Source organism: Coturnix japonica, chromosome 6, assembly GCF_001577835.2.
Source record: "Coturnix japonica isolate 7356 chromosome 6, Coturnix japonica 2.1, whole genome shotgun sequence".
NCBI lineage: Eukaryota > Metazoa > Chordata > Aves > Galliformes > Phasianidae > Coturnix > Coturnix japonica.
In genome coordinates, this window is record NC_029521.1 from 12,538,421 (window position 1) to 12,565,390 (window position 26,970).

Here is a 26,970-nt window from a genome sequence, read left to right on the forward strand (position 1 = left end):
CTTCGCTCTCTGTATCCAAAATGGTTTGTATTTTGAGACCTGAATCTGACTCTGGTTAGTTCTTGCTTTTACAATTGGTGAAGCCTGTGAGCTTGGGGGGGTGGGGGTGGGAGAGGGGTGGTAAAGGGGCTGCTTAGAGGCAGAGCAGCTGGGGTACAGTACAAGCCACTCATACAGAAACAGTTCCAAGTCTGCACTGATTTCCCCTTGCCTGTTCATTGGATTGGTTTGATTATTTTTTCTTGATGAAAATATCTTTCTTCAAGAGGGCATTCAAATACTGTTCATCTTCCCTAAGAAAATTCATCCAGGACATGCTGTGTAACATGCTTTTGAAAAGGAAGGTGGATTCCAAGCTGAGGCTCCAATAGCCACATGGGCAGTGGGAGTGGAAGCATGAAGGCATTTGACAACAAAGCTCAATGGATCCCAAGTCTCTCTGGCAGTTCAACATTACAAAACTCATGATTTTCTTTCTCAAAAATAAGGCCATTAGCATTGCAACATCATGTTCTGGGGCATTTGCTTTTATGAGAAGACTCAAGTGAAAACTGAAGAGAGACAGGAATGGCAAGGGAAGTGCTGACAGACATCAGACTTTCATCTCTGTGTCTCTGGGCCACCATAGCAGCACTCAATAGCTACTGTCATCTGATGGATCAGTGCTGCCTGGAAACTATGAGAGCCACATCTGGCTCTCGGTTCCCAGCGGACAAACACCCGCAGCACAAAGCCAGCTTGGGGATGGCAGCTGTTTGCATTCCTGCTACCACACTCTGGAACGCAGAAGCACGGATGCTGCCCAGTGTGGCAAGCCAGCTGCTCAAGAGCAGCAAAGCAACAAGGAAAAACATGCCTTGCCATTCCCAGTGCTGTTTTCAAGGCAGATTCCTGCCTCCACAAAGGGCTACTCAGCACCTTTTTAATTCTCTATGGCCATACCTACATCTGCTATGTAGAGCTTGGTGCTGAGGCCCTGTCTCATGCTGCGAGTGCACAGGGCATTAGTTCCCTGAGTAAAGAAACCTGCTCTTGGGCTGTGGGGTTGCTATGCAAGTCATCTTAAAAGCATGCTTTAGACCCAAAACAAAGGGTCTATATATATATATATATACATAACATCTCCATAACCAGTTAGCATAGCATTAAATAAATAAATAAATAAATGGCTTCAAATTTGCAGAAAGAGCAGTAAAATAAGTAAAATACAATTAAAAGACCGGGATGCCTCAGGAACAAGAATCTCCTCGGCCCTTCTCCCGGCCCCACATCCCACGACTGCCGTGCCCCCGCTCCCTCCCGCAGCCACCAGGTGGCGGCCTCGGAGCGGAGCAGGGCACGGCAGCGGGCGCTACGCGGCCGCCCCCGGCTGCCGGCCCGCGGGCACCGAGCCGTGGTCCCGGCCGTGCCGCTTTGTTCCAGCGGTGGGTGAAAACCCGGAGGCGAATTAGCGGCCGTCCCACAGGCGCCCTGCACAGCGTGCAGGAGCTTCTCTGCCCACCGCCCCACGCTGCCAACACGCAGCGCCCGTTCATTGCCTCTCTCCAGCTGATGCCTGTGGGTCCAAAGAGGGTGGGGGATGATGGTTTATAATTAACACAATTAAAAATAGACTTTGAATAAACCAAAAGCAGAGAGGCTGCTGTGTGACTGTTACGGTAGAAGGGAAACTAAGGGCATTGCTCACACAAAGGTAAGCCGAGGCACGGCCGCGCTGGAGCTTCTATGACCAGGCAAGTACCTTGAGCTTGTTTGCCAGCTTGCCAGCCTGCCACACACCCAGCAGCACGCCTCGGGCCTCGGACCCACCAGCAGCGAGTGGGAGGCAGCGGTGGGGTGAGACCGGGTCACTGCTGCTGGCCTTACACCCCGGGGTTTATGACATGCTGGGTGGCTGTCCTGTTGGAGGACCAGCGTGTGAAACCAGCACTAAGATGCTTAAATGCAGGGCTTTTTTTCTTTTAGTTATAAACACTGGTCCAGCTTGTACTTACATTTCCTAAAGATCTGTCTAATAGCCATGAAGCACTGTAGATGGGTTTCCTACTGATGTGCAAGCGATATCCACAAGTCTTCCTTGGGAAAGGAAAAACTGGCCAACTGGCTGCACTGGAGAAAATGTGGAACAGACTATGAACAAAGTGCTGTGCTGTTCAGAAACAAAACATGAGGGTGAAAAAAAGATTAAGAAGTTTTTCTTTGGGGAAGGCAAGAGGGGACTTTTTGTTTCTTATTTTTATACACTCTCCATCATTTGGGGCTTCTATGAATTATTTTAACTAGGATAGAATTTTCAGGCAGAAATAGGTTTTTTAATATCAGCCTTCCTCAGAACATTTTTTATTGAGGAAATATGTCTGTATGGCTGTGGCAGCCATCAGGATTCCTGGAGTGAAAGAGTACAGAAGAGAAGACTGGGTTAAATTAATTCCTGCTAAATACCTACCAGCAGACTTGCTGTCTATATGGGGAGCTGGAGACAGAATTGTACCAGGGTAGAAAGGATACTGTGTCTATTTATAACTCTGCCTTCAACACCGTAGGAATTCAAAGGAAAACTCCAACTCAGCACACAGTCTTCTCATCATCTGCTTCTGTCAAGATTAAATCGGGGCTGAGATCATTCTCTTCCTCTGCAAATCTCTGCAAGGAAGGATCTCTTCCTTTCTGCCTGTAGAGGACTGCTGCGGTACAAATCACATCAAAGCTCGTGTGCTCAGGGAGCCCTCACCCAGCGAATGCCACCTCCTCCTTTTCAGTAGCCAGAGCAGGGGCAAAGAGCCTCACAAGACCTCACAGCAGGTTAGCAGCGAGGAACAAAGGTATTTCACCTGCTCTGCAGCCCTGTTTCACACACTGTCCTTGCCCTTTCTCTGCACAGCCTCTCTGGGGCAAATAGGGGTAGCAGAGCTCCAACATTCTCCCAGTGCCTGCTGACAGGGATGGGAAGAAAAACAGGGCTTTGGCATAGGGTCATACTCGCTCATCCTGTCACTTACTGAGACAAGGCCATTACCAATGGGGGCATGAGCCTGTCCTACTACTGCAGAGCCACCTATCTCCAGGAAGGATTGAGCTCCGTTAGATGTACTGGGGCACCTATCCCTCAGGAGAGATTATCCCTGATGATAGGAGTACAAATGAAAGCAGTCTTGAAAAAGGCATTTGCAAAAACCTGACCAGCACTCTGAAAATAAGGCAGGCTCCTGGAGTTTTTCAGCTCCACTCTTTTTTAGCATCATGGTGTCTCAGATCTTTCCTTCTCATCTTCCACCTTCCAGTTTTCTCTTTAATAAGAACTGCTCTTTCATTCTTCTCAAAGAGCTATCTACCCCGTTCTCTCGCTGCTCCTCTTTTGTAATTCTGTTATCAAGCTGTCTGCTAGGTGGGGAGCAGAAGGTGCAGGACATGGTGCTGCCTTTGAGGTACAGGTAATTATTATGTGCATCTGTTATTGCGGTTGCTGCCTCAACAGGTGGAAAACATGCTGTTCCCTGATAGATTGCAGCACTCTGCTCCTACCTCGTCTTTTCTCTAAAGCCAGTCATGTGGTGTTCCTAAAATAATAAACACAGACTTACTGCTGCCACAAAAACCCCTGGTAAATATATTTTTATGGGAATGAAATATTAAAGGATTTGAACAGTTATTCACTGAAAGCAAAATATGAGCAGTAAGGTTGGGTAAAGATTCAAAGACTGGTTTGCTTCCTCTCCCTGGGGCACATCAAGGCTCTACTGCTTACAGTTTAGAGATGGATAGTGGGGAATTACTTAACCCAGAATGATGGAAACAATTCAGACTATAATAATATAGCACGAGAGTTTCTCACATTACATCTATTCCCCATACTGCTGGCTATATTCTGGCTTCAGATTCACGTGCACAACTCTCATCGGATTCTGGAGGAACTGTATTTGAAGCCAAAATGCATTTCATTGTCTTTCTGAAATCTCTCTATGGTATAGTTGCTAAATCCTGAGCTCAGAGACTGGGGACAAAGCTTGTCTAAATGTTTCCCAGTGTCTGTCTCTGAAAGATTCCCATCTGCTCTGCTTCATTTTGAATTTCATCTTCCTACTTTCCTAAAAACACAAAGAAGAAACATACATTTCCTCTGCTCTGGTGAGCAGGAATCACCAAATTTCCCAGCAGGTTCTCCCACAGCATACAATGGATCCAAGTGCATCTAAAAAAGCTACAAACCCTTTGTGTAGCAGAAAGGGAGGAGACCAGAAATGTGGGCCAAGTTTCAGAGTGTTATGAACACCTCCCAGCCCCCAAAGGGGCTCTATATCCTGTTTCCTCTCTCCCAAAAATTTCACCTGGCTTTGGGTTTCATTAAGAGAAATATACATCGCTCAAGCCCGGGCTTGAAGTCTTTGGTTTGTGCTTCCTGCTGACACTGCAGAGACTGCAAGAGCCACGAAAGCTGAGTCTGACCTGGGGGCTTCAAATTTACTACAATAGCAGAGCAAATTAAATAGAGAGCACATTAAGCGGGGTGGGAGATTGCTGTTGACCAACAAATCTTCATTAAGTTCCCGCACCAAGCTGTGCTGCGCCTCTGATGAAACTGATTATTGCATCTCCATCGTTTCAACTATTTCTCCATCAGGCTTAAAACAAATTCAAACTTGTTTTAGTCCTGATTAGAGATAAAATGTAATATTAAGCCACCTTACCCCATGCACTCTTCCAGTTTAGAGGTGTCGGTACATCATTCAAGCAGGCCAAATTCCGCTTTTCTCACCACCAGATATTTACTGCTCTGGTTTTTGCTAGGTCTTTTATTTAACAGCAGTGTTTTGCGGTGGCTCTGTCCACTGTGATACAGTGACTTTCTGAGTTACTGGCTTGCATTACCAAGGACAAGGTACTGCTCTCCAAACCTTTCAGCTGAGCTTTCTTTGAGATGCACCAGCACAAACCCCAAAGAGATCACTCTACACCATCTCTCGCAAAGCCTGTACCTGGATAATAGCAGCTTTGACAGGATTAAAGCAAAGTCCTTTTCTGGCCTCCAGGTCTAAAAGGAGGTTACCATAGCAGGGGTGTCCAACACCTTCCCCACAGGCCACTACCAAAAAGACAGCTCCATGGGTAAAACTCAGGCGCCAAGCTATTCTGCTGTACGGATTCTAAAAACACCCCACCCAATTTAGGCTAAGCACAGAGAGGTTTGATGGAAAAGTGCAGCAGAAGGCAATGGGAATTAAACAACAGTGCTGAGATTTATAAAGCCTTAGCGTACGCATTATGCGTCACAGGCTATCCTTGCTTTAAGGTGAGGAACAATTACAATTAGTATTTGTCTCCTAAGTATAAGGTGAGAAACAAAAAGGGACACGCAGACATACCAGAAGTGTTAGGCTTCAGTGGCACTCGTCACCAGTTGACATTTATGGTGGTCATTTGTGCTGGCCACAGAAGTCGCTCTTACGCCATACTTATATTGTCTTCAGACTCAGAAAACACTTGACAAATTGCAGATGGGACTCAACCTATCTGTAACACAAAGAAAGCCTCAACCATTTGGGTTTGTGCAGCAGTGCTGCAGCACACAGGCTGTTACTAGTTGCCAGCACCTGGGCACTGCAAGACAACACCTCCTTCCCAAAGGTGCCTATTGTGTCCCAAGGAAGACTGAAGAGTGCAGCCACAGCAGCTGCCTTCTGACAGCATCCAAATTATTTTTTGCTAATGGTTAGATGGTTTTCAGCTCTAGAGGAAAGTAAAATCTTTTTGCAGCAGGTGATCTGTGACATTTAGAGGTCATATTTTTTTAACTGCTAGTTACTTTAAAAATATGGTATGAGTTAGCCTAAAGGAGAAGTGATTAGAAATACCTGTGATCCCAAGAGCTAACACAACTGCTGGGAAATTCTAGACCTCAAATCAGCTGTGCTACAGGATATGATTAGATCCTATTATTTTTTCTTTCAGCAGAAAGGTAGTGAGATTTTACAATGAGAAAAAAGCAATCTGCATAGCTGACTTGGGATTTCACATCCTCTCACTGCATCTCTTACACTGCATGCACATCACCCAACAATTCTCAGCTCTGTTCATTCTCAGACTGACCTCTGTACTAACTTGATTTATTGTTTCAAGTTCTCCGATAGTATATTACGTTATACCCCAAAGGGTCTGATTAGAACTGGCCAGTATTTTAATGATTTACAAGGGGCAACTGGGACCGTGTGGATAGCATACATGTTGTGTCACTGCTATAGGAGAAGCCTTTATTGATCCATACCAGTGTGCTCCAAGACAAGACCGTGTCAAATTCCAATAAGCTTTAGTTCACAAACCTGATTTGACAGGTGGCCAAGCTTGCACTGGGACTGACCGTAGCTCTCACGGTGGGAATAAAACAAAACAGCTGGACTGCTTCTAGCCCTTGCATTATGAGAGGATTTCCATTCCTTTCTCTCCTATTTCTATCTTACAGTGCTTAAGGAGGTGTTTATCCTTCCTAGTTCTCCAGCCAAAAGCCTGGGCAACAGGAGCTTGCTATCAGCTCTGTGGTTTGTCCTTCTGCCAGAAGACACTGGTGAGAAAGACAGGCTTCTGGAACTAGCCTTCTGAGCCTCTCTGAGTCCTGCCACGGCTATCATGCTGCTAGAAAGCCTCAAATCAGAGAGACTTGGGTGAGAGAAAGAAACATGAAGAAGCAATTACTGCAATTGCTTTTAAGCTGTAACACCACTGTATTTAATAAGAACTCATGCTGGTTTTTATGGTACTGCTGAAGAAGATCTTTCCAAATACTTAAAGAAGGGTATCAAGAGTAGCGTGTGGTGTTACAAGGTTTCTCTGTCCTTGGTTTAATTCTGCATGTTCCAGAAGCTATTTTGAGTGCCAAAACCAAAATCTGCTGAAGCCTTCCTGGAAAACCTCATTCTGTAGTATAAGTTTTGTAAGGAAATCCCACTCAAGACCAGACTTGACCAATGACTTTCACCTCAGTATAAGTTGCCTTTGACTCAGCAGAGGTGGGCAGTGATTTTGACCCAAATTAAACCTGTGACTGACTCTTTCCCCAGGTTCAGCTATCACTACAAGTGCTCATCATCATTCTGCCCCTGGCCTTCCTCCCAGTTCAGGCCAGTGGAGAGATGTAGGAAAACCCAATTTTTCTTTACCATCTCAACCTGTGTGGAGGCAACAGCAGTGTCTTCCTCGCAGGTTCACTGTGATAACTATTAAATGCATTGCAGTGCTCAAGAAACACCAGGGAACCATGAGAGCTTACCTCCTGCTGTTTCCCATCTTCCTTCCTACCACGCTGTTAGGCCCTCCTGCTATGCGTCAGCTGCCTCCTCTGTCTCCTGCAAGTGTGTTGCACCAACTTCTTCATGGTGATGGTAGAGACCACAGGACAAGAACAAAGAGCAGTGAAGCTGTCAATGCCCCCAAAAAGAAAAGACCCCAAAAAGCAATATATTGTTTTTAAGATAGAATAACATACCAGAGCTAGTCACAGGGGAGAAGAGCTTTGCATTGTGCCATACTTTTGGTTTAATCCTTGGGGCAGAAACCATTCATTTGTAATGGAATTCTTTGAATTCTGAAGCCTGATGTTTCCAATGCTGGGCTGGAAGACACTGCCACATTAGTTATTGTCACAGTAGCCTCATTCACCTTCAGATCTAGCCTGCTAAACTTTGGTGGGGACAAAAGACACTCACTGAAGGGACTGCACTGCAACTGGAGCCTGTGCAAGGCTCTGCACAAGAAGTCCTTGGCCTCTGAGTGGCTGTTGCTGAAGCAAGAAATGAACATGACTTCTGTCCCAGACAATTTTGGATACTAGAGATGACCAAAAAAATTAGTTCAGACTACATTAGGAATGTGCAACAGGAAGTGAATCCACAGATGCATAAAACACAGATGCATAAAACCATGGATGAAAGACTGAAAACTACACTCAAGTGATCTTTTTTCCTCCTTTTGTGAAACCAGACACAGTGTGCCCAGCAACCAACCCTTCTGTGGCCTCCCCTTGCTGGGTTCAGCTAGCAGTGCAATGTCCTGACCAGCAATTCTCACAAGGCCCATGAGGGCAGCTGCAGGCCTGTATGGCAGCGGTGGTTTCACCCCAAACAGCCACAGGAATTCACCCTGCAGTGTGCAGCATGGCCAGGCTCTGCTTCCCACACAGCCTGAGCACTAAGGCTGAAAGGCAGCACAACAACCACAAGCCTCTAATACTCTGTTTCAGGGAAACAGACTTGGAAGATTTCAGGCGATCTATAAGCAAAACTAAGCTTGTACCTCTCTGCAGGATCATACTATACCAACACCATGAAGTAACAAGAGCATCATGTGCTCTCTGCAGATACAGGCTGCAAATATTGGTAAAGCATTACTTGACGTCACGAAAAAGCAAGCAAGATTTGTGCTGTTCGGCTCAAGTTCATTGCAGAAGACACTAGCAATAGTACTGGAGCCAAGAGCAGTAGCCCTGCAGGGAACTGAAGAGTCTCTCAGATAAGACCATGCTGCTGCAGTGACAAGTGGCATATAGAAGTGGTAGATGCATTTTGGACCTGCCTTTTGCCGCTGTCTTTGAGTCAGATGCAACATGGCCAATTGTCTATGAGATCAGCTTGAGTTAATGGGTATAAGGATGCATTTGGCACTGAGAGCATCAGGAGTACCAAAGGGCTCCACAGGGCCCATTTTGCAACTCAACTTCTGTGCTCACAGCCAAAACCCCCACATCTTCGTTGGGACTCAGCCTGGAGGGGAACAGGTTTTCCTTTGCTTGCTTGCCAACAGCTAAGTTCAGGTCCTTAGAGGTCTGCAGAACTCTTGCTCCAGCTGACGACTTCATGAACACCTAGAGCAGAGAGGAACCTAACTCCCTGCACAGCTTTAAATGTTTGTGTTTCCCTGCACGTGTTGGTGACATCATTGCCACCTGAGGGCCTGAACCCTGGTCTTGGAAGGTAAAAACCCTTTGGGTCACCTTACACTAGAGTTCTTGCTCTTGATGCATATTTATATAATGATTGCTAGATGGCTGTAATTAAATGACTGTAAAGCACCACCTAAAATGCACTAGCAATAAATCCTTAATAGTCGATGCTATAACAAGCAGTTACAAAAAATATATCATAACATGCAGATTGTTAACACACTGTCTGGGCTTGTTTAATGTACAGCTTTAAATAGTTAAAATGCACATTATTAAAATGGCACATAAAATTTGTAACTAGTAAATAAAGGGTCCAATTCAGCAACAGAATATATCCAGGCTTCAGAAGCGAAGAAGCAATGAAAAACTGATTTTTGTGTGCTCACCTTCTGCCAGCTTCTCCATGGTCATTCCTTATAGTGAAGCAGGCCCAAAAAAGTCCTAACAAATAACAAAGAATTTTCTTAAGTTATTTTTTCCTAAAATTACTAAGCAGCAGAGGATAAATCCCATCCCAGAGGGATGGCTTGCACAAGCAAAGCTTGCTTCTCCAGGTGTGTCCCTGTCTCATAGGCTTTGTTTACTTTCCTCTAGCATCTCTCTTAACTCAGCACCTGCCCAACAGATATTTCTTTCATGTTTAACCCAGAGCAATACAAGACTGCTCAAACTTGTTGGTATCAATGAGATTGTTCCAAGCTTTGTTTCTCCAGACCTTTCTCACTGAACCAGGGGTGAACAAGATCCTTCCTTTGTTCTGCGCAGTCCTGCTGGTGGTGTCACTGATCCACCACCACTAGTTTCTATGAAGCATACTCCATAAGCCCATCTTTGTCTCTGTTCTGACTCAGAAGTGTGGTTAAAATCTCATTTATATTACAAGAATGCAAGTGTGTCCAGAAAGTCCTTGGCTTTCCATTCAGTGAGCAAAGGGTGAGTCAGGGAAAAACTATTTAGCTGCCCATATTTCTCATTTCTCTTATACCCAGTCAAAGCTGCAGTGTGGGCAATATCTCTATCAGGATGATTTAGCGTGGCTAAAGAATAAAGGAAATGCATGCACACAATGCAGAAAAATTAGCAAAATCAATAGGTGAGCAGGTTTTACATACTTGGTGCAAATACTACTGCCTGTGAAAGGGTGATGCTTCTGTCAGGAGCCATACACACGGCTGGTAAATACAAGCATACTAATCAGATGATGACAAGAGAATATTTTAAACTCCGGTTATAGGAAAGAATGAGGCCATCCTGTCCCAAGGCCTCAGCACTGCTGTGCATCCTGAGACTGCCAAGAGCAGCAGGTTTGAGCCCTGCTGGTTGGACCACAGGCTTGCTACTTAAAAATGAGACAGACATTTTTGAGGCTTCTGAGGCCTGGCTACCCACAACATCAGTGGAAGCTGTGGTAAAATCAACATATATGAGAATCAGAATGGGTTGATTAATTTCTTCCTTACATTTCGGTAGTGCTTTGTATCAGAAATAACATTGTTGATTTCCCTGGATGTCACGCAGAGAAAAGTTTGACTTGGAAAAAGAAGAGGTGTCATAATTCCTCTCTAGTCAGGACTAGGGCTTTGGTACCAGTGCACTACTGAGAGGAGAAACAAGTGGATGTTTTCATTTTTCTTGTGATCAATTAAGCTAGTCTGCTCCTTGACACAGGCTCTGCATGGTCCACTGATAGCAAGGCATCCAAATGGATTTGCTAAGTCACACCAAGGCAAGTGGTGGCCTACCCCTCGATGTATAGCTGGATGAAAATTGTCAGCCTGAAAGCCTATACTAAATTTGGGAGTGCTGTTCAGATTACATACTCCAGCTGCTGGAAATATTTTCTTACAAACAGTTGGTAATGCAAATACCCTGAGCTTCTCTGGAAACTGCCTCTATCACAGCTTTCAAGTCCAGCCAACTCTACCTCAGTCACTGTTGTATTTCATTCATACCATCTATATCCCATCGTGCTCCTAGCAATTCATAAATTATGACTCCAGTGAGACTATGGGGTTAAACACCAAGGAAGAAAGAATGATGACAGTAATACTTGTCATTTGTGCAGAGATGCAGCAACACAAAACCCCTTCTCAAACATATGTTATCTTGGAGGAATCTTTCCAAGGGATAGGCTTTCTGAGAAACATTTATGGCTTTTGAATACACGATAGGCATGAACTTGACATGACCTGCTTTGGCCAAGCCTTGGGCTTCTGTCTGGTCTTTTACCATCACAAATCACTCTATCTGAAGTGCAGACACTGATATCTTTGGAGATGACAAGGTTACAGCACATACCAATTTGAGAAAAAACAGGATGTAAAGCACTTTGTTCTCAGGATTTAAAAATGAAAAAATATTTATACTAGAGCTAGGGGAGAACAGCTACATTTTACCCATATGCAAAATCCAATACAATGACTAGACTGATTAAAATACTGCGTACACCAATGAAACATGAGCATTGACATTCTTATATAGTACTAAGATCCCTCCTTTATCTTGGCATTGGAAAAAATGGAAGGAAAAATAAAAGATATGAGGGCTTTCTACTAGTGCACCAGTTAAATATCCTAGACATTAGAGTTGTTTTTCCCTCCTGACTTTCCATAACATCATGCTGCAGAGTTTCATGTTGCCCCAGCTCAGCCTTCACATCATCTCATCCTGATCTCATACCAATGTACTGCCAAATGGTCAAATTGCACTGGCATTTGACTTGCTTTTATTAAATACTGTAGTACTGGAAAATTGGATAAAGGTGACACATTTGCAAGAACTAAGACACCTGTTGAGGGATCAGTCTCTAAAGACCCTCTTCTTCAGCATGGCACTGAATGCTACCAGCTGAGTTGTAGAGGAGGCTGCAGTCAAAGAATTAATCAAAAACCAACAAAAACATCCAGAATATATGTAACCAAAAGGGGCATTCACTGAGGGAAAGAGAGAAAGCCTAAAGAGGCAGCAAAGATACTCTCTCTGACCTAATAAGACCACTTTTATCTTCTTCCTGGGATATTCCATATACATTACCACACAGCGTAGCAAACTGTTGACCTGGCTGTTCTCTTGGTCCTACTGTGGCAAAGCCACTTGTGGTTTTCAGATAAGGGCTTACAGACAGGGGCACGGCAAGGTGACATGCATGGCTAACATCCAGGTCACTAGATCATCCAAATGACCTTTACTTTGTGATAGGCCTCTGATTGCAATTCTCCTCTGATTCATAATTAAGGAAATTCTATTATACAGTTCAGCTAAAATTACAGTTGTAGTACAAACCAATTCAACATTAATCTAGATATAATGGTAAATTTTCTCCTCTGTAATTGAATAATTACTGCAATACAACACTAGCAGGGCAAAGATCAGGAACATTTCAAGGGATTATCACTCAGAAACAGGCATTTTAAAACTGTATTTCTCATCCATACAACACTTCACAGAAATGAATCCTCTGCAAAAAAGAATGTTGAGAAACTGAACTGAGAATCATTAAAGAGATTTTTAAAATGAAGAACCACATTATTACATATAATCATTTTCCTTTCACACTCATTTGTTTTAATCTATTCATGCTCCTTAGAAAACATTACACAACTTTATTCATATCATTGTTTTCTTTAAATATGTGCATTTCAGTAAATTACAGTTATATGTATCAAATTAGTGAGTTAAAATGTTGGTCTGATGCTTGAACTGAGCAGTCATTTGTTTAAAAAAAAATAATTAAAAAATAATTGCCTTGTTTTCCTGTCTGTAAATTTTCTCTGTAAATCTATGATTTTTTTATTTTATTTTTTTTTCCAGTGCATTCATTATTCAGCATATTAACTGAATAGTCCTACAGAGACTTCTCTGCTTTTGAATCATTCACAGCCTGTTAGTTCCAATTATTTCGCATTTAAAATCTGAACTCTAGTCCTCAGCTTTTATTGGACATAAAGTTTACATGAACCGATTCTGTTCTTCAGTTGAACAAACGTGATCAGATTGCAAAAGGAATAAGTTTCATACACAACTTCTGCTGTTCATGTTGGTATATCAACAAGAGTAAATTCCTTAGCTAGAATACAAGATCAATGTGAGCACAAGCTGAAAGTCAGCCCCGCACAATTCCAAAGCAGCGTGCCCACCTTACAAAGAAAACCATTATTCCACATAGTAAGTGAAGCACACACTGCCTCCTTTGCCAAGTCTACATGGTTATGTTCGCTTCTAGAAAGACTACTTCTTTTAACAACTTCAGCAGAACAGTTTTCCTAAGGTTTGCTGCACTTCAGAGCTGTCCCCATGGGCTGTTACAAGGATGGAGTTATGGACCTGGAAAGCACAGTTTTGGTAAGGGCTGTGCTAATGCCATGACATTACTAGGACTCTGGGGCAGTGCCCTGTCATTCTCTGCTCATGGAAGGCTTAGGAAAGTGGGGCTGACTGCAGCCTCCAGTCCTCTGAGGCCAGGTAACATGAAAATCAAGGTATTTATAGAGTGGAGAGGGCAAGGGGAATGGATAACAGGCAACAGTAAATAAGAAACAAAGAATGAAACAGTCAAAAGCAACTTTATAGGGAGTGAGAAGTGCCCTAGAGTGGTCATTAGCCACACTGCAAGGAAAGAGATACAACAAAAAAGGGGGAACATTTGCTGCAGATACTATCAGGTGGGAAGGATTGGAGGAGGCTGTTATTCTTGAAAGCATTTAATGAACTGGCAGATGGCCCTGTGGTCAGGACACAGGAAATACAAGTCCCATTCCGGCTGCAAGACCTCCTGTGTGGGAGCAAAAGAGTCACACAGGTGTCTGAGATGACCAGCAGCAGGACAGGGCACAGATGGCACAGAGACATCAGGGTGCCTAGCACCAAAGCAGCTATCAGAATTGATGGGGAATGTCTGTTCCAGCATGGGAATGTCTTCATGCTTTGCCTCGCATAAAGCCATCTGAAATGGGCAAGAACATCTGCTTTTGTTTTCACAGTAAAAGCTGACACTGGAGGAGATATACACATTTTAGGAGGGGAGCGCATTCTGGAGTGGAATTACTTGTAATACAAACAATATGAAACCATCCTGGGAACACTGTTATTTAGTGAAAACTTACTGTACTTAAGAGGACAAAGCAGACTGTAAGGGTGGCAGGAGGAGGTGTACTGAGATAACAGGGTGCTCTCTTGACAGTGGGATAGCAAGGCAAATCAACCCAAGTGCACAGTGGATGGGTGGCTTCTGGTCAGGATTTGGTGGTCCAATGCTGTCACTGTGGTCACTGCTTCCCTGATTTGCTTCTGGGAATGTGGATTTGGTTGTCCCATTTCTCCTTAAGCAAAAAGCAAGCTACCCTTCATCCTCTCTCTGTCTTTCATAGAATCATAGAATGGCTTGGGTTGGAAGGGACCCTGAGGATCACCAAGTTCCAATCCCCCTGCTGCAGGCAGGGCCACCAACCTCCAGATCTGGTATTAGATCAGGTTGCCCAGGGCCCCATCCAACCTGGTCTTGAACACCTCCAGGGATGGAGCATCCACTACCTCTCTGGGCAGCCTGATCCAGCACCTCACCACTCCCTCTGTAAAGAACTTCCCCCTGAAATCCATTGTTTTTGTGCATGTAAAGGCAGATGGGATCAAATAACATCACAAAAAAAGTTATACTTAGGGCTAGTGAATGAGCCTTAATGGGAAACCAGGAAAATATTTCACCATAGCTAGCAGTGTTTGGAAAGCAGTTCTCACTAATGGATGTGCTTAAACACGAGTGCAGCCTATTTATGCATGATAGAACTGTTCAGTAGAAAGAAGGAAGGTCTCAAGTTTGCTGTCCAGGAATGTTTTACCCCAAACAACCCATCTAATAATTTATGCAAAGGATATTCAGTGGCAGAACATGATTTTAACTCACTGACTACAACGTCATCCAGGTCTAGACAGATGCTCCTGGTCTAAAGCTGCCTGAGCTGACAGACATTATAGTAACTCTGTAATATGGATGCTTGACAAATTTTTAGAACATAAAAATGTTCTTTTCAAGACAATTTCTTAAAACAGAAAAATATAGAAACTGTAAAAGTACAGTTTCTATTCTCTTATAAAATCCTCCCAAACAGTTAAAATCTGCAGCAAACACAAGGAACTACTATTTCAAAGGAAGAGTACCACATGGAAATAAAACAATTCCAGAGACAGATTGATTTCTAAAAAAGAAGAAGAAAAAAAAGAATTAAATTTCTCCATGTAAGTAAAGGATTAAAGTAGATCTTTCAAGATTAGAAATGGTAGTTATTGGAGAGAGCAGAAAACAGGAATGAAAAAGAAACAACCTATAAAAAACATATATGAATGCCTATATGAATAGCAGCAAGAATTCCTATGACTTATTCATGCAGACTTTTTCTACCATGAGCTTTTGTCATCAAGAAAGCAAGTGTGGCTCACAAGTACCATTGAAAATAACCAAAATACTCATTACAGAGTTTTTTGCATTGAAGCAGACAACTCAGAGCTAGATAGTGAACAAGATCTTGCATGACCAATTCCATTCTATTCAGTTCAGCTGGTTAAGCAAATTATAAAAGACAAATCAGATGAAGTATATATAAGCAATTTCTAGTTGCATGGTTGAAGGAAAAGCACAGCATATCAAATTGGTAACTTTTTTCTCTTCCCGCTGAGTAGTTACTCTCACACAAAACATTTCCCATAGCATTCCCTCTTTCCATTAAAAGCAGGGGAACTCTCATGCTGCCATGTCAAGAACTGGGCTGTACTGCTGTGGTAACAGCAGCATCTAGAATTCCAAATAGGAAATGCGAAAGTTTATATGACTGTGTAAGAAAACCAAACCAACTTTAAAAATAAATATAATCATGAGGTTTTAATGAACTGTTTGACACATCTAAAAAAAAAAAAAAAAAAAAAAAAAGGAAAATAAAAGGGTTGAGTAGTCAGGCCAAAATAAGCCCACTGAGGCCCTAAGCATAGTAGCTTGCAAAAGCTTTAGCTTCTAATTTGCCATAATGACATAACATTTTGTTTTAGAACAATATGCTGCAAAGGTATTGTCTGAACTCCAACGTGGGGGTATGTGAGCCACTGTCACCGTTTAGATTGCAACATTTGCAAAGACCAGTTGTAGCCTCTGCTATGATGAATCTAACAACATGGAAGAAAGAGGCAATTTCCAAACCCAAGGAGCCCATCGTTGAAACCCAGAGCAAATTTGGTGAGGGGAAAGAATAGAGCACTACCTCAGAAATGTCTGGCTGGTAGTAACTGTTTGTCTTCCACCTTTCAGGATGGCCTGGGACTCACTGTGTGGCAGGGACCTGCTGCGTCCCACAATAAGAAGAGCCTCAAGTATTACTCGCAGAGGGCAGAGAGGAGACACCCCATCCCTGGAGGAGCTGCAGCGCCTGCTTTGGACACGTGCACACCCCAGGGGGCATGTGGATGAAGTCTGGCCAAACCTTTATGTGGGAGACCTGTAAGAGAGGGAAGGGCTGAAGGTGCTGATGAAATTCTTAGCTCCCATCCCACCCCCCTAAATCATCCACTCTTTTTAAAGAGAGAGATAGGTACTAATTTGGAGACTCTTTGGAGCAAGCCGTCTTTTTGATTGAGGCTGAACCTTGCTTAGGATACCACAGCACACAGGAAAGGCAACCTGAGCGTTCCCTTCCAGGAGAGTACTATCCCTCCTAACCTCTCCCCCTGTGTTAGCACAGGAATCCCATGGTGCAATAGCCTGTTGGGGTCACAGCATCACTACTAAAGTGCTAACACCAGAGCCATGTCAAACAGAACACCCTGGTACTTGCCTCCCATTTCAGATGTCATCAGTCCCAGAACTGATGAATGCTCAGCAGAGGTGACTTAGTGAAAAAACAGATCAGAAAACTTTCAGCTTGTGCACAAATATACCTTACCCCAACCTTCTCAATTGAGAAGAATCTGAGCAGGCATTTGGTGGAAAATGTAGGAAATCTAAGAGCCAGTTTCTTAAAAGTCCAATTTGGTCTTGAAACATTTATGCAAACACTTTAAATCTAATCATCCTGTCAGAAAAAAAAGCCTTTATAACTTTCTAACAAACTGCACCAGCTGCCGCATGTTTTATGCTGCACCACAATGCAGCAGGAGAATGAAAAGCACTTTTCTTCCTCCAGGTATGTTGCTCGTGACAAAGCACAGCTGAGCCGAATGGGCATCTCCCATATTGTGAATGCTGCTGCTGGGCGCTTCCACATCAACACTGGCCCCAACTTCTACAAAGACCTTCCCGTGGATTACTATGGTGTAGAAGCAGAGGACAGCCCAAACTTTGATCTCAGCATTTACTTCTACCCAGTTGCTCGGTACATAAGAGCCGCACTGAATTCCCCAAGAGGTAACCAGACCACCTGTGCATATGACAGACCTTCAGCATGCTTTTTGGTGCTGCTTGACCAAGTTGGGTGAGTTAACAAGTAGTGCTCAGCATAAATGAACCACCTGCAGGTGGGGGTAAGAACCCTAAAGCAAGCAAACACAGACCAAGCAGAGTCATGCCTGCCTCCCAAACTCCCACAGCAAGTCTTGCAAAGTTGATGACACTAGCTGTAAAGAGAAAATATGTAGCTTGTTACAGAAATCACTACCCCATATGGGGAAGAATAGAAATAAAGTCACACTACTCTGGAAGTTTATTTCTAGTCCTCCTGTACCACTCTCATACTCTTCTTCTAGAAATTCCTGCTAGAAGCAAATTATTTACTGCCAGAATTCCTCCCAAGTTCTACATGGACTTGGCATAGGAAGCCCAGGTTGTGCTCTGAAGCAGAGCAGTTCACCAGACATAAAGCATAGGAATGTGGGCACATCTTAGAGCCACTCAGTCACCCTAAGCTGCTCCAGGACAGCAGCTGCTGCTGCCTCTCTGCTGTCCTACAGGACACACACTGCTCACCAGCCTGGTAACAGCCCCTGGTACACCTTTGCCCTGGGCCTTGCAAGTCCTCTAGGGCTTGAGGGCAGGCTGTCATATGGGTGGGTTTTGCTTTGACTTGTTTGCTTGTTTCAAAAACTGCATGTTAGTGTAAGCTTCTGACAGCTTATGCATTATGCCTTTGTATTTGCACACGAAGGAAGAAAATGCTAAAATACAGTTGAACAGATGTTCTTTTTCACTGAAAATAAAGCAGGGAAGAGTGCAGTGAATAAGCTTTCAGAGGGGCTTTTTCTGTGTCTCATGCTATTCAGCATCTCTATCAGCAAAGGCAACAGAATAGCAGGCATTTACTACCTACACATGGATGTCCTGAGCTCTGGGAGGAAATGTATACACACGATCTTGCCAAATTACTGAATTGTTTTAAAGTAAAAGCTGGAACTGGGTAAAATATTGTAATGTTAATGATCTGCAGAATTCCCATGAGCACAAAAAAGGGAAGAAACTGCTAGGAATCAAATTGGTAGAAGTGCACCTAAGCAACAGCACCAGCCAGGAGATAACACCACACTGTTGCTAGGAAGTAACCTGGATAGGAAGATAACAAGAAAAATCCTTGGACTTGCTCAATGCTGTCCAGGTACAATGCCAGACATCTGAAGTTGATGGGAACCCTGAACTTTAAGTCTTTACAGTAGCAAGTCACCTCTGTACCACAAAAATGCAGCTGCCCACTGAAAAGTGATTTATTAAGAGAACAGTCAGTTATGCACACAGCATGTTATTTTGCTGTAATACCAGTGAGTGCCCTAAAATATTAACTACCCAGCTTGGTGAGTGAGTAGATCTGATCTACACACCTAGCGACCTACACTATACAAACTGGGAAAGGAAGACATGGTAACAGAACCTAGTGCAATTCTGTGCTAGACACAGGAGTTTACTGCTGCTTTGAGGCCATAATCTATCCCAATAGAAAGCATTTGCTTTTGTGAAATTGAGGGCTGCATTTAGATTTCAAAACCACTAATGTACTTGGGAAACTTGGATCTGCACCCATGCCTGTTACAGCATATACTATTTACAAGTGAAGTCATTAATGGTGGTGCTCCAGGGAAAAGTAAGATCCAAAATCTCTTCATTTGTGTGCAAAACGAGATTAAAAAAAAAAAATTTTTAAAAATCCAAATGGACTGACAAAAGACAGAAAACAACAGATGAATCATGGTGGCCACAAAAGCAAACAAAAGCAGTGTTCTGCATATCCAAATACTAGAAGTTATCAGAACAAGTTAGTGCTCAAGGCAAACACAATGAACTCATCATCTCTAGAGTGCCTATTTATCCCTACTCCTGCATTTTTAGATACTGCTTTACTGAACTCCATATGGAAGCAGGGTTCTGGGAATGGAGACAAGGTGAAATTCAATCATACACAGGCCAGCTGTTGCTGACATTCATCATTTCAAGGGAAGCGCAACAGTTTGGAAAATATATAAACAAGATGTTCTAAAAGCATAATTTCCTGAGGTACAGAAATTTAGCAGCTAAATATCCATGACCTGCTAAGGGATGAGACAGGGAGAGGATTGTTATTCACATCATTTAGAAGAAGAAAAAAAAGCTGCATTTATCGTAAGCAGTGATGCTGAACAAAAAATTATGCCAGGTGACAAGAGGCCTGTTCATATGAAATTCAGGATTTAATGAGGTACTTTTGTTAGACTGAGAAGTCATTTAAGATTACTACCCACTTATTCCAGATTTCTGTCTTAACTAAACAGATCTTTGGTGATACCAGCATCTATCTTGCCCCTTTGCAAGGCATCTGAGCAGTTAGCATTTTGGGGGGAGAGCAGCTTATCCTGAGCATAAATCAGCAGTTTGACAAAGTTGAGCAAAATTGGAAGGAAAAGTGAATTAAGCACAGAGATGGAGGCGTGCCACCACAGCTATCACACTAGCACTGTAAAGAGAGAAAGATTCCCAAGCAGAATCCCCAAGCTCATCATTTTCTTGCCCTCCCAAAACATGTTTAAAATGGGCAGGTTAAAGCTATCCATTAACTTACTAGAATAGTAAACTCTCTCCAAGGCATTTCCCTTCTTCCACACCACCAGAACTAACTAAGAGCCAAACTCCTTCTCCATTTGTATTGCTGTTGTTGCTTGTTGGTTAGGAAAAAAGCTTAACTGAGGAGAAAAGGGTCCTCTCTTGACTCTACCATAGGGGTACCACGGGCAACACTCCATGCTGCCACTGCCCCCAGCAGGTGCCCCTACCTGTTCCACCAGGCCTGGACAGAAGGGGCACGCAGCCACTTACAGCTCCCTTCAGACTTCTTTCTGTTTGCAGCCATAAGAAAACAGATGCTTCATAAATCAAGAACTAGACGATTGGTTGTGCTCCTGGCTACAGCATGGTGGCACAACGTAGCAAGAGATGAGGGAACTGTGGTGGAGCAGGAAGAGCTGCTGCAAGTAGGCAGCATGGTTCCGCTGGGTCCAATGGGGTGAGGGCAGCTGGGGTGCGCACGCAGGGTGATGGAGCTGGAGCCTGGTCTGGAGCCAAATCATATCCATCCTGCAAGGAAACAAGGGATAGTTCAGGACATTTAGCTCAGTTAATGATGAGTAGCAGAAGGACAATAAGATATTATGCGTTTTAATGGCTAATTTGTTCAACTACATTGAATTTCCCAACTTGAATTTGGCCAACAAAGTTGAATGTGCAAACTTTATCCCTACTGCAAACCCTTTGATGTCAGCAGAGTTACAGCAGGCATGAGCTGGATACAATATCCATAATCCGTTGTTAAAAACCAAGTGTTATTGTTCTGCACAAATCCCAGCCAGATGACAGCCATTGTCTGCCTCTGCAAAGAGTAGTTTGAGATGCGCGGTGCAACATTTCAAATAAGGATTGCAAGATTTAAGAATCCTGGAAGCTAAGTGCCCTCTCTTCTCCTCAGTTAATCCCATTATTCCTAAGGGATCCTGTTACACGCTCGCTGAGACAAGGTTGCAACACGGCCCTCTCATGTGGGATTGGTCCAACTTCTCTTAGCACTCTATGTGCAAAACAAAGGCCGGGGAGGCAAAGCTGGAGGACCTCAGCTTGTGGCAAAGATTCCGTGGGGCAGAAGATCTGGTTATAACCTCCTTGCCCACCCCACGACAGGGACAGGCATCACAATGGCCATTGTGAAGGCTGCTCACAGTTGCTCCCAGCACTGCTTTCCAGGCCCTGCTCCAGCTGCCACCCAGGAGCCCAGCCTGGTGCTGGGACAGTGCAGGCAGCTGCCTCCTGCAGGAGGCTCACACAGTGCTCTGGTGTCGAGATGGCTGCAGTCAGATGTGCCTCAGGCAATGCTCTGGCATAGCATGTTATGGTGGTTCAGAGTGCCACTTAACCCAAGTACAGTGCAGGGACAGGGCTCTGAGCCTGTAAACAGAACTAAATAGCAACACGGCTTTTGTTTCCTGACTCAACTTTAACATTCAATTTGTTTGCTACAAATAATCACATAGTAAATTCAAATCTGCTTTCATTAGAGCAATTTTACATTAATTAAATCATTTCACATGACTGATTTATCTGCAACAAACAGCCATTCTACTGTTAGTGTACCAGCATTTCTCATAACCTCCCTGTGTGGTGAAACAGAGGCTAACAATATGGAATAGATACTGCACGTGTAAAAAAGGTAACATACCTGCACCCTCATGGGAGCCACTGTACTGAAGAGCCACAGAGACTGGGCCTGAAGTGAATAGTTGCAGCTTGTTTGGACTCTCGATGACACATCTTTTAAAACAAGCTGCTCAGCTAGGAGGACGCTTCTGAAGTGCAGACAATCTAGACAAGCAGGGAAGAAAATTTATATACACTCTTACTCCCCACTTCCTCATGTCACACAGTCAGGACTTAAACCAGCAGAGAGCAAAGCTAGGCTGTACAAGCTGGTCCCTGGAATTTGTTCTGCTCTGTGTCCTTAACAAAAACATACTGGACAATGTTTGATGGCAGTATCTATACCCGTGTTGAGTTTAATTTTCAGATCCTGACTGTAGGTGGGGCCAAGCACTTCCCAAGGCAAAAGGCTCCTTATGGGTAAAAAAAAGTAGAGACCCAAAAATCACTTTGTAGAAAGGAGGCTCAGAAGAACAAGCCCTATCCGGTGTTTACAACTGAGTTACAACTACTTAGTGCACTAAACTCAAGTCCAACGTAAAGGCCATCTCCATGATTTTGTGTGCTTTCTGTGCACCCTGCTTCCTGTTGGAGTTCAAATGATAAATAGCATTTATTTTTTTCACTCATAGAGTTCTGGTAGCTTACAAGTTGTCAAACAACAAAAAGGTCTTTCTGATTCCAAGGCAATTTCTCAGAACATCTTGCTCTTTGGTGTCATTGCCTTGGATGCACACTAGGGCCAAGTATTTGGGTTTCCCAGTCACTTCCACTACTTTCCAGTCAGGCCTGCAAGCTACTTAGGCACGGATTATTCCAAAGGAAAATCTTAGCCCTATTTCCGATATTTCCCAAAGAGAAGCTGTGCTCCTGACTTTTATATCTTATGAAATTCTCAGACCAGAGTTATTTTGGTCTGAAGTGCTTCTTCTGGAGAAGATAACATAGCATACATGTCCCACACAATTGCTGGGAAGGCAGCACATTGAAAACAACATTTAGAGAAAAAATATAGATTAGCATCATATTTCAGCGAGAGAGCAAAGCATTTCCCCTCATACTCACAAAAAGTAGACTTTACTTCTAAGAATGCCCATTTGGTTAATGGAAGTGAGAAAGATAAGTAATTTAACTTGAACAGTGATGTCAGGTTGTTGTAAAGAATATGAATAAATTCTGGGAAGCTCTATTTGAATGGGAAATGCAAACAAAAACCATTTGGTCTTCTAATTCTGCAGAATTTCACATTACATTAGAAGACTTTATCATTTCCCGAAAAGTTTCAATGCTCAGTCCACCGCTGCTATCACCAGAGCCATATTCACTGCTTCCTTAGAGACTATATTTGTCTCTTTATTTCTGCTGAAGATGTGTCTATCTTTAGGGATGAGCTCAGATTTCTCATGCCAGGATAATGAAGGGTGGCAGTGTCACACATGCTGCAGAATCAACACCTCTCTGAACCTGCTGGCCAGAGCAGGTTTTTACAACACATGCTCGCACTCTCCGAGCATGTGGCTATGTGATCATCATTAGTCAGAACCAGAGCAGTTACTAAATAAGTACTCTGTCACAAACAAAATGGGATTTAAGATGAGAAGCTGTGCACAAAGTACCCAGAATTAACACCAAGAGAAATGAGGGCAATCAGTTTGAGGTATTTGGCTGGATCTAATGTCATCACCCAACAAGGATATTTTTGTCTCACTTGAAGCTTCACCAGCCAGTACGTCACTCCCAAAACAAGGGGTGGTCAAGCAGGGACACCAGGTTGGGCAGAGGGGCCAGATGCACACTAGGGGGCACTTGCACAGTCCCAGTGCTCACACTGTTGACCCAAGACCCACTGAAACAGGCTGCAAAGCTCTGGGTGCTTTTCTCTGCCATCTCCACATGCCACCAAGCTGAGGGCTAAGCCCAAAACTTGCTGTGCAATCACAAATGCAGGATGATACATTTATGCACTGTCTCCAGCCATTAAAAGTCCTGCTCTCCTTTCCACAGGCAAAGTACTGGTCCACTGCGCAATGGGAATCAGTCGATCTGCAACTCTTGTCCTCGCCTTCCTAATGATCTGCGAGGACATGTCCCTTGCTGATGCAATTCAGGCCGTACGCTCCCACAGAGGGATCTGCCCTAACTCTGGCTTCCTGGAGCAGCTGCGAGAGCTGGACCTGAGGCTGGGGAGAGAGAAACGTGCACGAGCTGGGGCCTGCTAGCACTGAGTTGGCCAGCAGCAAAAGCACAGCAGCAAAAGCTCCCACCAGGCTCAAGCTGAGGCTGGCACGTGGACACTGTGGGCACACTGCTGCAGCTGCACTGAGAAACTCTGCTGGGGAGAGCTGGTTGGAACTTGCAATGTGTTTTTTGGATAAGCCCACTAATTGAAAGAAACCAAAATAAAGAAGGATTCAGATTGGCAATTTCGCCCACCTGGGCCTGCTTTTTTAACAACCTGCTGTGCGGGGCACAGGCAGCAGTTGGGTTTTCACACAGAATTAAAAGGCAGCGCAGCCAACTTGAGGAGAGACTTTTTACTTGCTTGTAATTACATTTATATGGCAGGAGGGAAAATGGCTCAACTAGTAAAAAAGAAAAAAAGAAAAAGAAACCATGAGGTTTTTGAGTAGTCTTTAACCTTTCATATGCAGCTGGCACAAGGCGGGACTTAGGGTTCAGTGAACAGACATGGTAGCTGGGGCTCCTTCACAAATACGAGGCTTTGGCTGGGACCATCACAGCTCCTCCCAGCTCCGAACTAATGGGGCAAGGGATCCCACACTCCTCAGGAGCCAGCAGAAAGGTGCCAACTGAACACTGCACAGCAAGGCATGGCTATCAGCCATAGGACTGCACGGCTGGGAGGGGACATGGCAGGGCACTCTGCCAGGTGGGAACGTCCCGCTCCTGGTCATCCCACAGCTCACATCGCATTGCCTGGACTTCCTGCTGCGACAGAAAGCCAGAACCTAGTGTTATCATGCCAAAGCAAAAATGAGCAATACCTCTAACAAACCTGAAGTAACAGCTCCGCTTTTCGATTACTCTTTTACGCCCAATTGGTCACATTTAATCTTGTGAAGAACTCGAAGCAGATATTTGCTTCAGTGCAATTACAGCCACATACAGAACATTGGCAAATGCAAACAATATAGAATTTCCACTTGACGGCAGATTAATTTGGTGTGATGTTTTCCCTTGAGAGGTCTTAAAGGCTTGCAGTTCTGGAAGTAACATGCAGTTCATATTTATAGCACTAGGGATGGTGAATGGAAAGAGACGCATATACTCATTCTGAACTGAAGTTTCTTTTGCCTCCATACATAAAAAAAATTAACTGAGCACAGCACACTTCAAATGCATTTCTCTCATAATGCAATATGGAAACATGATTTCCCTGCAGAGTCTACAGGGAAATTCAGGTGGTGTTTCCGCTTCTATACACACAGTAAGTAAAAAGCAAGTGATGCTAGAGACTAATTTCCTCCCAGGGAACAGAGATGGCTCATCCCTCAGAATGGGTTCCATCCTCCGAGACTGGAGTAAGTGGCCAGGAGGGAGGTCACAGCTAATGATGGAAAAATCAGTGAAGTTATGGCTTTCACAGGCCTCCCGCTGGCTGCTGCAGGCAGAGGTTGGGTTTCAGTGAGCCCAGTGGCTGGCCACTCCTGGCACCTGGGTCTGCTCCACCAAGCCCTGCTGGGGGACCCTTGGTTACAGCAGCCCATAATGAAGCTGTTTTGTGAGCTGTCTTTTCAGTTGTGTTGCTAACCACTGCCTTCAGCTCTCTGTAACACTGACAGTGCTGAGCCAAATGGCACAACATGAAAGTGCAAGGGGTGTGTGAAACACAGCAGTCCCAAATCTCTGTACACTAAGCCCATCAGGACAGGTCATAATTCCCAGTGAGCTGCATGTCTGGAAACATCTGTGGTTGCTGTGTGGAATTTAAAATGAACAGCTCCTTGGAGAGACCAAACCTAAACTTACCTCAGCTGAGGCCTGGTAGCCATTATGGGACTGCTTCAGCTGGCTTGAGAGTGTCCCGGATGCCCTGCCATGCACAGCATGCAGCTGGAGGCAGGGCACTGGCAAGGCAAGAGCACCAAGTGAGCATCATTGTCACAGGTGTGCAGTGAAAGCCTGCTCCTCTGGAAGTGGGAAGAAAAAAAAAAAAAAAAGAACAGGAGGCAAGAGGTTAAAACACTGAACCAAAGACAAAAACAGGCTTCCAGCCCCAGGGCAAAGCTTTCTCTTTCTGCAAGAGCCTGGACCAGTGACAGCACTGCTGTGAAGCCCAGGGGGTGGTAAGCATGTCCCCATCTCCTGGGGGTTTCTGTTTCTGAGCAGATGAGAGCATCTAAGCACCCCATCACCTCTCCTCACACACACAGCTCCAACAAGGGCTGCAGGAGCACTGAGGTGCCAGGCTCAGCAGCCAGTGACAGCTCAACAACCATCATCAGCTGCGCACTGAAGTACATTATTGCCCCTGTGCTCTAGTTAAGCAGAAGTCTCTTAAATTTATAGCTGGAACCAAGACAAAGAAAACACAAACAATATTGGGTGTGGTTCCACATATACCATGTGCTGCAACATCCAGTTCCAGAGTTGCTGACTCATTTTAAGCAGCCAAGAGCCCGACCCTGGAGGGCAACTGCCAGGTTTGCTGACAAGGAGCCAGCAGAGAGAAATCCCACTTCCACTCTGCAGGTGTACGTTCTACCAAGGCCAGCTAGAACCACATTTGTCCAGAGCACTACCTAAACATCCCCTGCCCCAAACTGTGTCAGTAGATACTGCAGGCAGAAGAAGTGATCTCATCAGCAGACTGGGCACATTAATTGGGCAGAGTGATATTTGTGCCATCGTTTCTTCCATGCCTACTCCTAAGCCAGTGCAGAGTGAGTGCTGAGAGCTATTTACAAACCTTTCCACTCCGTGTGTCAATGAGCAGTCCCCTGCTCTGCAGCTGGGCTGGTGCCTGCCCACCAAGCAGCCCATGAAGAACGATGGTGGTCCTAGCCCCCCATCACAGATAAGGTACCTGGTGTCTGCCTGAGCTGCAGCAGGTTGGTTGGGGAAAAGCACAGCAGGATTCCTCCCCAGCCTCCGGAATTGGCACAAAAGCATGAGAACAGTTTTCTCAGTTAAGATATCTTGCCTTCTGCAGCTTTTCCTCCCAGACTTTCAGCAATGATAAATACAGAGAGTATTGCTGCGGGCATGTCTGCACTGCATTATTTATCCTTTGGATTTGCACTTAGGGTTTTATTTGTAAAAGGAAAGTGGGACCATAAATCTGCTCTGCAAAGAGCCAGGAGAAGAGAGGATAGAAATTTTCAACAAGTTGCAGGGAAGGAGATGCAGCCAAGGACAGGTTTCTCATGGAAAGAAGTGCCAGCCAGGATATTGTCCAGGTACAGTG

The 26,970-nt window shown here is 44.3% G+C and overlaps 1 protein-coding gene and 2 long non-coding RNA genes across 3 annotated transcripts; 1 reads left to right on the forward strand and 2 right to left on the reverse strand.

Annotated features, from left to right (window-relative positions):
• Nucleotides 1–113: 113 nt before the first annotated feature.
• On the forward strand, nt 114–24,065 carry LOC107315831 (dual specificity protein phosphatase 13-like). The gene is made up of 4 exons (XM_015866631.2): nt 114–1,693; nt 16,218–16,406; nt 17,089–17,309; nt 23,547–24,065. Exons 2-4 carry the CDS (start codon nt 16,219–16,221, stop codon nt 23,759–23,761), a joined length of 624 nt encoding a protein of 207 aa, XP_015722117.1. The 5' UTR covers nt 114–1,693; nt 16,218; the 3' UTR covers nt 23,762–24,065.
• On the reverse strand, nt 5,100–7,715 carry LOC116653625. Its single transcript, XR_004307816.1, has 3 exons — nt 7,475–7,715; nt 7,259–7,357; nt 5,100–5,508 (listed from the first exon to the last, which is right to left on the reverse strand). It is a non-coding gene; the product is annotated as an uncharacterized LOC116653625 (long non-coding RNA).
• Nucleotides 19,855–25,682, reverse strand: LOC107315834. The gene is made up of 3 exons (XR_001556082.2): nt 25,533–25,682; nt 21,565–21,707; nt 19,855–20,432 (listed from the first exon to the last, which is right to left on the reverse strand). It is a non-coding gene; the product is annotated as an uncharacterized LOC107315834 (long non-coding RNA).
• Nucleotides 25,683–26,970: the final 1,288 nt, after the last annotated feature.

What these genes read in the sequence shown, in the direction of transcription:
- LOC107315831 (XM_015866631.2), top strand. Translation starts at nt 16,219, where the DNA reads ATGGCCTGGGACTCACTGTGTGGCAGGGACCTGCTGCGTCCCACAATA. An exon ending in AACCTTTATGTGGGAGACCT is followed by an intron (nt 16,407 to 17,088) that starts GTAAGAGAGGGA and finishes TTCTTCCTCCAG; the next exon opens with GTATGTTGCTCGTGACAAAG. An exon ending in CGCACTGAATTCCCCAAGAG is followed by an intron (nt 17,310 to 23,546) that starts GTAACCAGACCA and finishes TCCTTTCCACAG; the next exon opens with GCAAAGTACTGGTCCACTGC.